Source organism: Brachyistius frenatus, unplaced genomic scaffold (genome assembly GCF_029030835.1).
Source record: "Brachyistius frenatus isolate BFR_SWC_R1_liver_20210118 unplaced genomic scaffold, ASM2903083v1 Contig_72, whole genome shotgun sequence".
In the NCBI taxonomy this organism is placed as follows: Eukaryota; Metazoa; Chordata; class Actinopteri; family Embiotocidae; genus Brachyistius; species Brachyistius frenatus.
The window spans coordinates 1,885,945-1,902,500 of record NW_027210671.1 but is presented as its reverse complement, the minus strand read 5'-3'; the positions used below and the strand labels follow the sequence as shown (position 1 = coordinate 1,902,500).

Sequence of the window (16,556 nt, the reverse complement as noted above, 5' to 3'; positions counted from 1 at the left end):
TTGACTTTGAACACGCAGGCCAAGTACAGTATTTGCAAAACATCCCTCTTTTTTTATTTAAAAGGATAATGATTTGGTGTCAACCCCCACCCCCAAGGCCCCCCCCCCCCGCCCCCACGATCATGACTTTTCATGTCATTTCATTTCGTAGGACCTGACACTTTTCCATTCGTCCCAAGCTGTATTTATTTAATCTTATTTTATTTGTTTGTTTTTTGTGTGTATATAGTCTGTGTGTGCGTGTGCATATATTCTTTTGCTCTTTTTTCTAAAATAATTATTTTTATCCATCTTATTTTATGCGTACATATTTGTAAATTCTTTTCATATTGCGTGCACCTCTGTTGTGCGTCTATGCTGCTGTGACTACATTTCCCTCGAATTATAATCGTTTGGACTTTTGGACAGCTGACGGGTCTCCACGATCCGACCTCCTCTCGCGCTCTCCTTCTCAGCCTCTCACTGTGTCCATCACTCCCGTCTCTGACTGCACACACAAAAGACACATTTTCCTGTGTATGTGTTGAGGCAAAAATAAGAAAAAAAAAAAATAACCCAACGCCATATTTAAAAAGATAACCTTAAATTTGACTGGGCCTGGCAGGAAACACACGCCGGCTAGAAACGTACGGAAGCGGCAGAATATTGGGAGCACGGAAATTCAGCCTGCTGGTCGGGGAAGAGGATGGCAAACATAAGGAGCAGCTCACCTGCTGATTAAAAGTCACCAATCACTAAAATCAACAGGGGAAAAAATAATAAAAAAAATAAATCTCCCTTCGCCTCTTCAATCGTTGATAGTCGATATGTAAAAGTCTAGTTTCGGCCTCCTTCGAGCCCGATTTAACACCCTGCAAGTTTATTTAAGCGAGCTTCTAAAGTGAATGGAAAACAATGGTTGTCCGGAAGCTTATCAGAATAACAAGAAAAATCTCAAATGACTGACATGCAAGGAATCGTCAGCGTCCGCTGGGTTCAGGTTCTTTAAAGTGTTTCTCGGCGGCTCAGACCGGTGTTTTCTAGTCTATAAATAGAGCTGAGCAGTCTACCTGACGTCACTCGTAGTTTAGTCTTTCTTGCAGAGACAGGAGCCGACATCGGAACCGGGCTTCCACTGTGATTATGTGAACTCGGGACAATGAATAAGCTGCAAGTGTACTACATCCCGTGATGTTACGGACCTTCTCAGGCACCGATTCGTCTTACTCCATTGAGATCAAATTCTCAGGCGTGCGGACGTGAATGTTTCCAGCCGCTGAGACCGGCACCAACATCTCGCCGAGGTTTCGCGGGCGGCCGCGCGTGGACCTTCAGCACCGACTTACCACTTCTGTGGAGGTCTCCGTGTGCTCTGCAGCCACGTGCTCCTGCAGGGAGATCTCCGTGTAGCCCATCCTGCCGCAGTAGGGACATGTGAAGGCCTGGGGCTGCTCCACCGAGAAGGCTTCTCCGCCATAGTACAGGTCTGGGAGGGAAGAGGGATCGGACATCATTCAGTGTCAATGCTCTGCTGTGTTTTCACTGCGAGGTGGAGGTCCTCCTAAGCGGGAATCGAGTTTTGCGTGGGACAGCCGAAGGAAGTTAAAAGCTTCCAAAGGCTTATTTTACCCCACGTAGCCACACGGGAAGTCACGTAGAAGTCCACATGGTCAGTGACCTCCAACTTAACCACAGCGTTTCTAGCCTTCCTGCTTTACAGGAAACGTAATTAAATCTACTCGCACGGAACCACCTGTAATTCAATGGAGTTATATTTATAGTGCAATGTACACCTTACAGTTATAAAGACGACGAGAAAATGAAACGACCACATTAAACCCCCCCCACCCCACCCCCAGAAATGAATAAATAAATAAAAATGAGGTGGCCTACAAATGCAAATGTATGGAAAGCAAATGAGGGAATGGCGTCTTCACGCATCACGGGAGGTTGTCCAGGCAACCTCGGCTTATAAAAGCATTACTAAAAGACACCAAACCTAACTATAGGACTTATCTATTGGGGAAGTTATAAGCCTGATCTTAAAAATAGAGACGATATCTGCCTCCTGAACTGATAGCTGACGGCTCAAACACCCATTCTACTTTTGGAAGTTCTGGGAACCACAAGTAGTCCCGAGAGCAACGTGTACTGTTGGGATGAAAGGGCACGATGATGGAGCTTAGTCATTAAAGACCTTGAATATATAGAGAAGGATTTTAAACTTTATTCTTTAGTTCACAGAAAGTCAAAGAAGAGAAGCTAATATGAGAAAAACATGATCATGTGAAAGTAGGCCAACACAACCCATTTAATAAGTGACAGCTGTCATTAAAACTTCAAGAAGGGATTTTCTTGTTGTCGGAAAAACAACCTTTTAACATGACACTTTACATGTCATCATCTGACAAAATGTTCCAGCAAATGTGTCAGTGAACGGTTGCATATTTGTGTCCACCCGATAAATTGAAGCATTATTTAAAGTCCTATTTTCAAATTCCCGCTTGTGCGGTTTTGGTCTCCGCCAACACGTGTGGAACACATCTGGTGCTTCGGCTGATAAATGCTCCACTGCTCGCCGGCCAGTTGTTACCTTTGTCTGACTTGTGATGTTGTTGGGCAGGAAAGATGTTGCAAGTTCAACTGCTGGAAACGAGGTCGAGGACGGTGCGTTATAAAACCAAAACAATGAGCTGAAAGATGCAAAACCGCATCCATGAAGCTGCTGATTGGATCTCCGGCAATACATCTCGGAGGTTTTGTTGTTACAAGTGAGCCCTTACACGTTACTCACGTTCATTATTAATATGAAGACAGTGGTGAGAGGTGGTTTACAGAAAGCAGCTTGCAATACAACAGACTATTTTAGAAAAAAGTTCAATACACGGCTCTACTAGCAGCTTTTCTCATATTTCGCCATCACAACAATAATAATCAATCCGTCAGTCAGTTCCACCGCACTGAGGTACGTTTGTACACGGTGACATCTACCACAGCACAACAAAATGAAGAGCCCTTTCTGAGCTCGCACCTTCTGCTGTGTTTTCAGCAACAGTTGCTGTTTGTATTTTTTCTCTCTAGATTGTAAAAGAGCACTTTCGGTGTGTGAAAGGGTGAATGCCAGCATATTTCATAGCACCAGAACATTAAATAATAGTCGAAGCAGTCGTTCCAAAAGCAAGAGTAGCGGCCCACTTAATCAAAACTATAATTTCCCCACATTAGAGGTAATTGAACACCTACTCTAATGCTAAATTAACAAATTATGATTACTTAGTGAATTTACAATAGTACGGTCTACTCTCCACTGCTGCCACTACATAATGTTCTAGTTTTGTAGATATAAATCAAACCCAGAAGCCCATTAACACACTCCCCAAAAAAAACTCCTCCTCAAATCCGTCACTGCCGAGCCATTTGGGAACGGCCGTTCCATCTGAAAACAAAAGCCCGTGCCAGCAAAAGATAACGTGCCCTCACCGTTTCACTTGCGCTCGCTCATTAAAGCCACCGAGGAGAGGTTACCACCGGCAACAATGCTTTAACCGAACTGTGACAATCCGAGACGTTCTAGTTCTTGATTACTCGTGACAGGTGTCTGTGCAGTGCCCGTTTAAATGGTATAAGAAAGAAAATGTCACTGTACCAAGTTGGAAAAGTCAAAAAAAAAATTCCACCTCATTTATATTTGAAGCTTTTCGTTCTCTTTTTTTTTTTTTTTCCTGATGACGCTGTGGGAAGCAGTTCAGAGAGAGTGTGTGTGAGTGTGTGTGTGCATGTGTGTGTGAGAGTGTGTGTGCATGTGTGTGTGTTTAATCCGAGGACCTAAACTGCAGAGATGCATCAGAATTTTCTTGCTGGGGTTTTCAAGTTGACCATCAACATCCGTCTGTTGACATTAAATGCTACCGAATCAATAAATGACAGCTCATCTGGCTCAAATTCACGCTTTCCGTATTTCTACAACCAGCTCATAAAATTAGCCACAGTGTGAACGTTAACGGTACTTACCAAAGTCGACTCGGGTTAATATACACTGCATGGGATGCTCTGTTGTGTGCCTGGTTGTGGTTGCACCGCTCTCGTAGCACGATGCGCACAGATCGTAATCGTAGCAGATTAAACATTTGTATCGTCGACCTCTGAAGTTGCCTTTTAAACATGCATCGCAGCTCACGCCTGAGGGAAGAAAAGGGAGACGCGACAAGGGAAAGGAGAAAAGAGAGGTCAGAAAATGTGTAGCTGTATGTTTGTTGATCATTTTAAGATTTAAGTTGTCCATAACTTTACTTTTGAAGGATTATTTCATCTGTCAGCAATTTTGTTTTTACATCTTTTCTGTTGTTATTAAGCACAACAGTAAGTAACTGGGATTTCTTTATCAAAATCAACTGAAGTATATATTTTTTTTACCTTAAATGAATTAAAAAACAACAACAATGAATATCAGCTTCATGTTTTCATTGAATACAAAACAGTTTCACTTTAAAACATACTTATTTAATAATGATACTGTATAACCTTAACAGCATGGCAACACAAGGTCGGCAAATAGAAAGATAATATGGAGTCTGGCTGGATATCCTTCTAAAGTTAATCAATGATACCAAATCCTGGCATTTCTCTCTTTATAGCAGGAACATCTCTGATCACCGCAGGAAAAAAAAGTCCTTCAAAAGGTTTTACCTCGTTGACAAAACATCACAAACACCTGAAAAACACAACGCCGTCCAGTAAAATACTAAAGCCGTGCACTGAAGTTGAGTTTGGACTGAGGCTGCGACAGACGTTGATTCAAATAAATAATAAAGCTTTCAAATCTCCACACAGGAACGTAAGACTCGACTTCGAGGGCAGTTGTCGTTCGCCGCGTTTGGACCCGAAACAAGTTGGGTGTGTACTTCAGGGATATCCACGGCGAAGTAGTGACTGGATCGTGTACAAGAGATGCTAAATTTAAACGAGAGAAGAGATGCGAGGGAGTTCGGATGCTTCAACTGTACAGCTTTATAAAAAATGAAGGACAACGGGACGGTCCTTTCTTTGCGAGGAAGTCCATCCGAACTTGTGACAAAGCGTGCTCGTCGCCGGTGGTCACGCGTGAGGACACGCTGGGTTTAAACGCTGACGTTTTGAACGGGGAAGCGTGACGATACAGAATATCTCTGTGTTCAAGGACTTCACCGTACTTTTTGTATTATGACAGTTCAGTCAAACGTTAGTATCCGTCACCGTGGTGAAAGGGGCACGGACGGATGATTTGTTTGTTTGAAAGGATATTTTCCACAAAAAAACAACCAAAAAAGCGTTTTTAAAAAAGGAAATATCTTCAAAATGACTGAAGTAGTAAAAACCCGCATAGTGAGGACTTATTACACGTTTCCTCACGGACGACGTGTTATCCTTTAACTCAGGTGTGACCAGCGGACCTTGTAGACCAGAGATCAGTTTAACAAAAACAACAACAACAAAAAAAGGTTGAACCGTGCGTGTCACGTGGGGTCCGAGGCTCTTCGGGACTGTCCCGGAGTGAGTTGGGACACCAGACTGTTTTCTAACTCCCTCATCGTTCACAGTTGGGAAGCTGGAAAAAAAACGCTGGTTTGCAAACCTGATCCTGCCGCGCAGCGGGGGACACGGATCAGAGAGGAACATAACTTCACAGCAAAAATTAAATTAAAAAAAAAAAAGTAGTCGTCAACAACAACAACAACACGACGAGCATGGGACGTGAAGGCCGCCCCGGGGCCCGACGAACCTCCGCAGCAGGCTGAACGTGTCGCGGACGAACCACCGACAGTCGGCTTCACTGTGAGCCGAGCCGAGCCGAGCCGAGCCGGCCGAGGTCGACTGGACTCCTCCCGATGTCGGGGAGTTCAAAACACGTGGTGACGATGTTTAAAAAGACCGAGGAGGAGGAAACTCCCCGAGTCCAACAAGGTTGGCCACAAGGACGAGGTGAGTGTGGACCCTCCGGGACAACTCTCAGCAGGACGGGGTGGGGTGGGGGCTCGAACCGGCTGACGTGAACCCGCTTCGACCCCTCCCCAACCCAACCCGGCCCGTCCGGGACCCGCTGCCCTCCTTCATGTCCCCCCCTCCCCCTCTCCTCGGTCCTCCTCTCCGGTCGACGTTAACCGACATCACCGGATAGCTTTTAGCACGCGGAGCTAACGCGAACGTAGCTTCTTCCGCTTTGTACGTCAACGTTGTTTTGATCAGCGAAGTGTTGGAAATGTTCCGAAACACGAACATGATCCGCGAGCTCCGTCGGAACCGGATACTCCCGGGTTTTTTTTTTTTTTTTTGCGGCCGTCGATAACGCGTCCCAAACCCCCAACAACACCCCCCCCCCCCCCCAAAAAAAAAAAAAAAAAAAAAAATGTTCCTCTGCAACCTTGCTCGCTAACGTTAGCCAGCGTCAGCTAGCGGTGCGCTGTCAGACCGTTTTTTAAATCTCAAATCCGGACTTCGTTCAAGTCCTCCGCGTCGAGCTGCTTCTTACCTTCATGACGGGACATCCTACGGACGCTATAACGCGGCCCCCTTTGCTCGGGCTCCGCGGGCTTGTAGTACAGAATAATAGGAGTGAAGAGAAGCCGGGGCTGGCTGGCTGTCCCTGGCCTCTTCCCTCATGAAGGATCCGGTCTGGCTCGCTGCCCTCCTCCGCCTCCTGCTGTGTCACCGTCCGCCGCGCCGCCGCTCTGTCCGCACGGTGGCGCTGTCGTCCCGGGTTTGGTCGCGAAGGTTTGCTGAGGTTTCTGGAGCTACCTTGTGTTGTTGCTAAAACTACACAGGAAACAAACAAAAAATAAATAAATAAATGCGGTTTTATTTACCGGTATAAAATCTCCCAAGACTCAAAGGAAAGTCTCGACTGAAATAAAATCAATTGAAATCATATTTAACAGATGAGACAAAAAAATATATTTTTAAAAAAAAAGCACAGAATTGATCAAAGTTAAGGCGAAATGATGTGACTTGTGCATTGTTAAGCAAATAAAAGAAATCTTCCAGCTAACTTCCATCAACTTGTCAAATGCACACATGCTTACATCGATGGAGCTTTCTGATGTCGATACTTCATTTAAACAAACGTAAAAAGAAAGAAATCAGGATGCATTTTAATAGAAAGAAAGAGCGTACTTGCAGCCCTTCCAATACACATGTTCACTTGTCTAAACTCGATCTGAAGTAGGCTGCTTACCAACGACCGATGGACCAATAAATAGATCAAATAAGACATCAGTCTCCTAAGTTTTTACCCTGACTTGATGACTTGTAATGGGAACAAGTTTAGCCATCATGGCCATTTTGAAAAGGAGAGAGAGCAGAGAGAAACATGAAGATTTGAAGTACACATACGGTTTTAAAAGTAACTGGATTGTGGAAGATTTTGCATTAAACCCAAATCAAGAAAGGGCCATTTAAAAGCTTTGTGTGAGTTATTTTTGGAAACCGCTCCTGCTAACACAAATGAAGCTCTGTGGTTTGCAGACACTGCAAACTTTCTTCTGACTTCTTGGCTCATAAGTGAAGTTCTTGACAAAGACTCCAGGAATGAGTGAAAGCTACACTAGATAAAGATGTTAAAATTACACGGGTTCTGCTCTCCCCGCAGAGCCACCTACCTGCGTCTACTTTGTTTTAGTATTTCACAGTGCCCCATTGTTGGGTCTTGCCAGGCAGACCTCGTGGAGCAAAACCAGGACAGGTCAGTGGAGAATCAAACTGGCACTCAAACCTTGCAGCTGGCTGGAGAGTGTGGATGGAAAGAATAACAATACCCCTGCATGGGAAGCTACTTTAACTTTGAGGCTAATTTATCTGCCAATGTCTGACATCAGACTGATTCTGGGAAGTCTTTGGATTTGTTTTTCTTTCTTGAAGAACTATAGGCCTATTGTCACTCTCAGCCTCGAATAGAGAACAGAAGTAATAAAGTAAGAAGTCTATCGGGTTAAAGGTGCTGTATCTTGTACTCTCAAAATAGAATCCAAGTCTTCTGAAGGCAAATGTAGTCTTCGTATTTACCCGAAACCGGATGACAATAATTTCTGCTTTGTGATTCGGTAGGTAGGTAGGTAGGTATATACTTTATTAATCCCAGAGGGGACATTTTTTATTAACATCAAACTGTAAACTTTCATTTCCATGACACGGTACTACAGTTTCAGTTTCAGATGAGAAAACTGTCATTTGTCTTGTTAACACAAATTATGAATAATATTTCAAAGGAAAGCCTCCCCCCACATATACCTGAGTAATTTCCTTTGAATGTGGTCTCGTGGTCACTTATCTGCCAGCAGTTTAACAACATGTAAGCCAAGTGGAAAGTAAATTGGAACAAGTGTGTATTGAAATGAATCATTTATATATTATGTCATTCAGGTTTCCTGTATCTGCAACACCGGCAGAAGTAATTCATTTATTGTGAAAAGAATTTGCACGAGCTGCTCAGACTTCCGTCTTTCACAACTCTTTACATCTTGTTACACATTCAACCGTGTCAATGAGCAATTTTGTACTAAGCCAGAGTGTGTTTACAATGTCATCATCTCCTCTAACATCTTCCAGCATGTCAGACTTGTGAGCAATGGCCACCGCCCTCCGGAGACCACCGCGGTCCATGAAGCAGTCATTTCTATTGAAGGAGCAGGATAGATTTCATGGCTTGTGTCCTGTCATCATTGGAACTCTAGTGCCCGCCCAGAGATGCAGTATCATGCACCTTGTGTTACTTTCCCAAGCATATGGCTATTAATACATTGGCGCTAAAAATAGGACAAGTTATTTTGGACACTCCTATGTCACACACTCTCACTCTCCCTTTGAAACAGAGATATTTTTTTTTGTTTGTTTTAATGTTGGACTTTAAAAATAAAAAAAACCTCTCCTATCAGGAGGAATATCTTCTACTATAAAAACAAACAAACAAAAAACAAAACATGGTAGAGAGTGAAAGCAGATGCAACTCACGTTATGGGTCGTTAAACACGTTGACCCCGTGCACATAAACTGTAAACTACAGGATGACTCTGTTTGCAGATATATCTAAAAAAAAAAAAAAAAGCTGTTAAGATGCCAGGTACCAGGGGCTGCCCGGGTGGCAGGTGACACTTCCATACTGTTGGGCACTGATGTATGTACACAACACAGTGGTGTTATTGTAGCCTTGCGTGAGTGCGCCCATTCTTCGCCTCATCAATTGAAACTGGTCGTTGAGCTAAGCTGATGGTTTGGCTGCGCGCCAAGCTGAGAGAGGGGACGATGCTTTCAGGGGGAGGGTGCCTCGCCATCCCCCCCCACATGAACGCGGATCACAGCCTTTTAAATATTCCTTGAAACACACCGAGGGAGATTGTAACCTGGGTTCCTAATTCCTAAGGAAACTGAATTTGAGGGTTTCTGTTACTGTAAAGGTTTGAAAACGCGTCTCTAAAAACGTCCTCCTCCTTTCAAGCGTGCTTTGGTGCCGTGGACTGTTTATTGACAAGTTGTGCACATTATATAAACCCGTTTAGGCAACAAAGCATGACCTTCATACCAATACCGAGCTTCTAATGGCGGCTTGCGTCAGTTGTACCAGTTGTACACACCCCAAAAAAGGGTTAAACACGTGAGATGCCTACTACGAGTTCATTCAGATTTGCCACGCCCTTCAACGTAAACAAATGGGGGCTTGACCAATAAGATCCACCATAGATCAGCCGATGATCAGATGACTGAAGAGGGGAAACTATTTAAAACTCTAATGACACTCTTGATGCAAGTTTATATATTTCTGGAGCCGCACTTTCACAGCCGCGCACCTTAAAGCACCGCCGGCTCTGTTGCTCTTTGTCACCACTGGATTCAAACTCCTTCACCTACGCGCTACCAGCGGCAATACAAAAGACATTTTTATATTCTCAGGAAGCTTTTAATTCCTTCACACTCGTCTGTGACCGAGAAATGAATCATAAAGCCCTTTTACTGTGGATTTTCCTACAGTGTGCGTCTGCGCTCTTCTCGTCCGCAGTTGGAGAAAACGCTGTTCTTAAAGGTAAGAAATGGCTTTGTGTCCATTGTTCATTCATTAGTATAATTTGTGTTACAGCCGCAAATGGATTCGTTAAAACCTAACATCACATAAGTAGGTTACAAGAGGGCATAATTTGCGCTTGTGAAAATTCATAAATGGAAAAAGTAGGAAGGAGCGTAAACCTCACATTTCTGCACGTTGATTAATTAGCATTTCTAGATTATTAGGGGATATTACAAATTGGAACAAGTGTGGCGGGCAGAGCGAACCAGAAAAACGGGGATGGATTTAAAAGACAAGACCGCGACGTGTCCTTTTTGGGAGATCAGCGGGAGTCTTTAAGAAAAGCTCCAAGTGGATGACACACAACGCCACGTCTGTGAACTATTTGGAAAGATGTTCTGCTGAATCCGCGTTTTACCACGGGCCGCCCTGCAGCCGTTTTTACAACCCAGCAGTCATTTTGGTCTGTGTGGCCCATCACCAGTGGGTGTTGAGTTCATTTCTGTGCACATTGTAAAGCCTATTTGGGCGAACTTTAACATGTTGGGAATTAAAAATCGACCTGACGCTGCTGCGCTGAGATGAATCCAGACTGATTTATCCTCTTCATCAAGAATCAAATCAAATAAATATGTCACCAAAAAAATTATTTGAAACATTCCGTTTTCAAATAGATTTTTTATTCCCAAACATTTCCATATACAGTATGCTCATTTCTACTTGTAATTTGTCGGCATCCTCTGCTTGACTTCTTGCGTCCGTCAAATGTCGTAACTACTGTTTTAGCGTCAGATCTGAGAACAGTGTGTTAAAGTCTTGTATAATTACGAGCTGTGGCTGCAGTTGCGTAAAAAGGATGAAATGAAAGAAGGGTGGCATTGACATTTTGGCTCTGCGCCTGCGTCTTCACTCCAATTTGCACCCAACCGGTATTGTCGGTGCAGATGTTGGCGGCAGAAGCAGGTTGATTGGCTGCATCAGCCACTGCAAGTATGGGGTGATGATGGCTGGATTGTGTGTGTGAAGCCAGATCAGTGTTTGTCTTTCCTTTTTAATGTGATTGTAATCATCAGACTGCCAGAGGAGATGAGAATATAATAAACCTCTCTGTATTTGTTGGCATTTGTTCTAGGAGTTTGGTTAAGAGTTGTGACATGTTCAGGAGTTCACACGTTTTCTGACAGTTATGGATAATGGACAATAAAGCTAATGAGCTTTCCATTGGTTTTCTCTGATATATTGTGCCATTTCATTTTCCCTCAGGTGACGATAGTGGATTGGATGAGTTGTCAACAGACGGCAAGGCTCTGGATGGCACCGTCAAGTACAACATGAGGAAGAGTTTCGATCTGGAGCAGGAGGGCTGCTACCTGCAGGCTGGGAAGAAGGATTGTCTGCAGGACTGTGGCTTCAACGCTACAGCCAAGACTATCTTCATCATCCACGGCTGGACGGTAAACCTGACGTGCTGTTTTTCTTATGTAGCTCCTTGTGCATCTGGGTCACTCACCTGCTGACCAGTGCTTTGATTGTTGGAATTTATCGTGTGTGTGTGTGTGTGTGTGTGTGTGTGTGTGTGTGTGTGTGTGTGTGTGTGTGTGTGTGTGTGCACGCACGCACGCACGCACGCGCAGTGTCACCAAGTTAAAGTAGTTTGCCTGAATGAGTGAATAAATGAGTCTTCTTTTTTCTTTTCTATCAGATGAGTGGCATGTTTGAAAGCTGGATGAACAAGCTGGTCTCCGCAGTAATGGAGCGTGAAAGCGAGGCCAATGTGGTGGTTGTTGATTGGATGCCGATGGCACAGCAGCTGTACCCTGATGCAGTCAACCACACCCTCGGCGTAGGCCTGGATATCGCTGGCATGCTCAACTGGCTTCAGGTGTGTACACACTCATTTGCACTCGTCACAAACTTGGTTTACTCTCATGAATCACGTTGGAGTTCCCTGCTGAAACTGATTAAACACACAATGCACACGGGGTTAGCAATTTATAAAGAAAATGGAGAAAGTGTCATCTGCAACCAGTTAACATTAACAATCCACTGAACACCACAGTTTCTCCGTGCATGAGTCAGTCACTGCTGACGTAGCTTATAAAGAAGGTGTCTGTAGTATGTAGGATGGATGGATTTTCTGAATGATTGTTGGAGTGTGATCTGCAGGTAAGGAGTGGTGGAAGAGCAGCTGAAGATAAAATCCATAAAACCTGCCCCTTCTGTCTTTCCATCGGTCTAATTTAAGAGACAATAGACTTTTGTGAGCACAACAGAACTGTAGATCTGCGTGAGAAGTGAAATGGTATGTTAAATATGCATTTGGTCACAACACCTGATGTGTTTATATTTGGGGCTCCTGATCCATCCCCGTGGCAGCAGGTTCATTTCTTCCTGCTGTTATCTTCGCAGCATTGTGTACTTGATGTTTTGCTTTTAAATACCTTTTTAGATCAGTGCTCATCAGAGAGCTTAATAAGGATCACAGGCTATTTAGCACATCTGAGAAAAAGACCACAATTCCCATTCAGCACGACTGTCACAAAATTGGAGCGGTGCGATGAAGGATTCAGGCATTCTGCCACGTAGTTGTAAACACAGACAAAGACTATTTCACGGATTCAGCCTGAGACAGATGGTGGAGGCGCTGTTGCATGGAAGGGACCGTCAGTAGATTCTGTTCGGGTTAGCTGAGCTTGGCTCAGCTGCAGGCACAGCTCATCATCAATGGCTAAAATCCAGGATTTGTCCACTGTGGGTCCATGTGGGTTTGTATTCATAGTGGCAGCTGCTGATATGAGGGTTGCATGTTTTTTTTCTCAAACAGGATGAGCAGCAGCTGCCTCTGGAGAATGTACACCTGATTGGCTATAGTTTGGGTGCTCATGTGGCCGGCTACGCAGGAACATATGTACGAGGGACCATTGGCAGAATCACTGGTAAGTCATGTGCTGACTAAATCCACAAACAACACCCCTAAAAGAGGGTGCGTCCCCATTTGTCTGACCTGTCACTTTCTATATTTCTCAGGTCTAGACCCAGCAGGACCCATGTTTGAGGGTGTAGAGGAAAAGAGGCGCCTCTCCCCAGACGATGCTGACTTTGTGGATGTTCTGCACACGTACACTCGAGAGGCTTTGGGTGTGAGCATTGGAATCCAGCAGCCAATTGGGGACATTGATATCTACCCAAATGGTGGAGAAGTGCAGCCTGGCTGTGCACTCGGTGACGTGCTGGCAGTGGCAGGAAGTAAGAGCTTGTTTTAGCTTTCCAGAATGAGAACATCTCTAGAAACGGCACTTATTTGTTTTAGTTGAAAATGCTCCATTTCCACCTGATCTCACACTTTATCATTTAGCTGCTGCTCATTTAACCTACTGTCCTCCATTTCTGTAGATTTCATGGAGGTGATGAAGTGTGAACATGAGCGAGCCGTGCACTTGTTTGTGGACTCCCTGATGAACAAGGACCATATGAGCTTTGCCTTCCAGTGCACTGGCCCAGATCGCTTCAAGAAGGGGATCTGCCTCAGCTGCCGCAAAAACCGCTGCAACAACATTGGCTACAACACCAGGAAGATGCGGAAGAGGCGCAACAGTAAAATGTACCTGAAGACACGTGCTGACACACCCTTCGGAGGTGAGAGACAATCAGAATATGATGTGGAAATTCACTGCCATCTGGTAAACGGTAAAAGATAAGCAGTCCAGTTTATCTTTAACCACTATATCTAAAGTGTTTTATGATTCCACGGTTGCTAACTGTACTACTTGTACCGTCCTCCAATGTGGGGAAAAAAAAACGTAAACCCTGTTTTCTTTTTAAGGTTACCACTACCAGATGAAGATGCACGTGTTCAACAGAAAACAGGCAGACAATGCAGACCCCACCTTCCATGTCAAGCTGTACGGCGGCCATAATGACACAGCAAATATATTTGTAGACGTGTAAGTTCCAACTCTAAATCCTTTCCTTGCAAAACCAGTCTTTTCTCAGCACTTCACCGTGACTTTGTATAAAATCACCGCTTGGCTAAGCTCCTGTGCTCTGATATGCACAGCCTCGTAGCTGCCCTGCCTGCTGCAATATAAATTTGGAATTTGAACTTGAGTCTAATTTGCACTGACCTTCTCAAAGTGTCAGTCACATAGATTTGCAACGACCTCAGACCGAAGGAGGAACCGTTTCCATAAATGTAAAAGCATGGCATGGCAGTGAGTCAGCAATCTGACAGGCTTCTCATATTGTCCAGCATGTGGTGTCTACTTTAGTCACTCTGTTTAGTTTTAAACAATGCAGAAATAAAATATCAGACTTGAGCGCACACATGCTAGAAGTTCTGTCTTCAGTTTTCTTATTCACCTTCATGTCTCTTCCCTTTTCTCCAGCCATGATGAGACTGTCGGTCTGAACCTGACAAACACCTTCTTGGTGTTTACTGAGGAGGATATCGGTGACCTGCTGAGGATCCGTCTGAGTTGGGAAGGAAACTCTGAATCCTGGAACTCTGTGTGGAAGAACATCAAGAAGACATTCTGGGCCTGGAACACCAGGCCTCCTAAGCCGGTGCTGGAAGTTCGTCGGATTCGTGTGAAAGCTGGAGAAACGCAGAAAAAGTAAGCAGAGGGGTGAAACGCTGTATGGTGGCCAAACGTTTGCCGCAGTGAAGAATTGGGATTCTCACTCTGGTCTGTTGCTTTGTTGTTACAGGTTTACTTTCTGTGCCCAAGACCCTTCAAAAACGGAAATCTCACCCGGGGAATCGATAAGTTTCATAAAATGTCGCGATGGCTGGGAAGTGAAACCAAGAAAACGGTACGAAACGTGCTCAAACTATGCATTGGAAAAACGATTTCAAGCAAATGTAAATTAAGAAAGAGCTGTAGTATGGTGTGTGATTTAATCTGTTTCTGATCAACAGGCTGCCCATGTAACAACTGAGCACTTCCAACAACCAATGCCCCGTCACCATGGGGGACCCAACGTGGATCTGAGAGAAGCACGGCCTTCTCTCTCTCTCTCTGAGCACTTTTCATAGGAGGATTTGTCAGCACATGGTGAAGGGCTTCAGGTCGAAGACTGGAAAGTTTCTGGAGATGAGGACTATGGCGGTCTGTCCAGCAATGCAACGCAACTCTAAAAATGGTGTGTAGGCTGGAAGCGGTGGCAGTCCTGAGATGCACTGAGATTGCGGAGGAATTACAGAACGTTCCTTTTGTGTTGACTAGTGAAGTAGAATACAGATCTGTGCCAGTGGATGCACATCGGCAATAGTAGTCCCTGTACTGTACATTTTTAAATATATTTTTTATTTATGAAAAAAACGGAAGCACTGCCAGACCAACGTTATTTATCAGAGCACATCCCATAATGAAGCACATGTTGAATGAGTTGTTTTCCAGATGCAGTATTTGTGTGCATGTTAATGTGCGTGTTTGTGCCTGTTGTGACCAAAACATGTGCCTTTCTGCTGTGAGAGATTACTGATACACTGTAAAACTGAAGGAGATACCAGATCTCACTGCATATGTTTTTTTCTGAGGTTTTGTGCATAGTGTTGCTGTATGTGGCTTATTTTGGGGGTGCGTGTACATAATGTAAATACGTTTTTTGACAAATAAATTCACCTGTTATTTGTAGAAAGTGTTGCCTTTGTCAATCCTTTTTAACCGTCAGGATGGAAGTGTGCCTCAAGATATCTGCAACATGCAAGTGATGATTTTCAAGATGAGAAAATTTAAATTTGATTTTGATGTTTCACTAATCCAAACATGTTTCATTCTTACAACCTCAGCCCTGTACAACTTTCATCAACAATTTATGTGACAATGAAATGCCACTGTATACACTGGTAACCCACAACATTAAAACCGCTCACGGGTGATGTGGCTAACACTGATTATCTTATCGCAGTGCACCTGTGAAGAGGTGGGATATATTAGGCAGCATGTGAACAGTCCCTTCTTGAGGTTTGTGTTTTAAGAAACTCAAGGCTCTGTGATTTATGCTGTGTTTAAATGGAACTTGTGACCTTGTGATTACCACATGAGAAGTCGTGTGCACCGTATGCTTGGCATTCAAGCTGTTAATTTGTAAAACTACTGTTGCTAGGCAATGGCAGACTGGACAGTGTCTAGAAGCCACAAAGGCTAAAAATTTAGCAAGCTAACGGGGGGGTAACGTAATGCAGGAAATGCAAAGGCATAGAGAGAAAAGATGAGGCTGTTGGGATGATCAACATTTTCCTCAGATGTAAAATTACAATATATTAGTTTAACATCAAATGAAAAAATGCGCTTCCGTGGTAATTCCCATTTCCATAAATGTCAGAAAACACGTGAACTCATGAGCATGTCACAACTCGTAATCAAACTCCTAGAACAAATACAGAGAGAGGTTAGTCAGGCCCTCCACACACAAAATCTACAAGGTGAGGACACTGAAGGACGAGGTCTGCAAGACGGAGCAGTTGTTTTCTACGGGCAAGAAACCTGAACTCAAGCAAGAGGTCGTGGTTTCAGAGAAGAAGGCTCCAAAGAAAAAAGAAGTTTTG

The 16,556-nt window shown here is 44.1% G+C and overlaps 2 protein-coding genes across 4 annotated transcripts in view; one reads left to right on the top strand and one right to left on the bottom strand.

Moving 5' to 3' along the window:
* LOC138626318 (E3 ubiquitin-protein ligase KCMF1-like) overlaps positions 1–6,624 on the bottom strand; it is a 10,853-nt gene extending 4,229 nt beyond the window's left edge. The window contains exons 1-3 of the mRNA XM_069707887.1: positions 6,485–6,624; positions 3,991–4,158; positions 1,326–1,465 (exon numbers count right to left, since the gene is read on the bottom strand). Coding sequence (XP_069563988.1) covers positions 1,326–1,465; positions 3,991–4,158; positions 6,485–6,500 — 324 coding nt within the window. The 5' untranslated portion in view covers positions 6,501–6,624. The remainder of the gene's footprint in view (positions 1–1,325; positions 1,466–3,990; positions 4,159–6,484) is intronic.
* On the top strand, positions 5,539–15,646 carry lipg (lipase, endothelial). Of its 3 annotated transcripts, XM_069707883.1 has the most exons (11): positions 5,920–5,937; positions 9,973–10,024; positions 11,270–11,460; positions 11,709–11,888; positions 12,831–12,942; positions 13,034–13,252; positions 13,400–13,642; positions 13,830–13,950; positions 14,392–14,619; positions 14,714–14,818; positions 14,925–15,646. In XM_069707883.1, the coding sequence occupies exons 3-11, from the start codon at positions 11,338–11,340 to the stop codon at positions 14,935–14,937; spliced, it is 1,344 nt and encodes a 447-aa protein (XP_069563984.1). In that variant the 5' UTR covers positions 5,920–5,937; positions 9,973–10,024; positions 11,270–11,337; the 3' UTR covers positions 14,938–15,646. The 3 variants fall into 3 exon arrangements, with proteins under 3 accessions (XP_069563982.1, XP_069563984.1, XP_069563983.1); XM_069707881.1 differs by lacking the exon at positions 9,973–10,024 and having other exon boundaries at positions 5,539–5,937; XM_069707882.1 differs by lacking the exon at positions 5,920–5,937 and having other exon boundaries at positions 9,717–10,024.
* Positions 15,647–16,556: the final 910 nt, after the last annotated feature.

What these genes read in the sequence shown, in the direction of transcription:
- lipg (XM_069707881.1), top strand. Translation starts at nt 5,844, where the DNA reads ATGTCGGGGAGTTCAAAACACGTGGTGACGATGTTTAAAAAGACCGAG. An exon ending in GACCATTGGCAGAATCACTG is followed by an intron (nt 12,943 to 13,033) that starts GTAAGTCATGTG and finishes TATATTTCTCAG; the next exon opens with GTCTAGACCCAGCAGGACCC. An exon ending in CGTGCTGGCAGTGGCAGGAA is followed by an intron (nt 13,253 to 13,399) that starts GTAAGAGCTTGT and finishes CCATTTCTGTAG; the next exon opens with ATTTCATGGAGGTGATGAAG.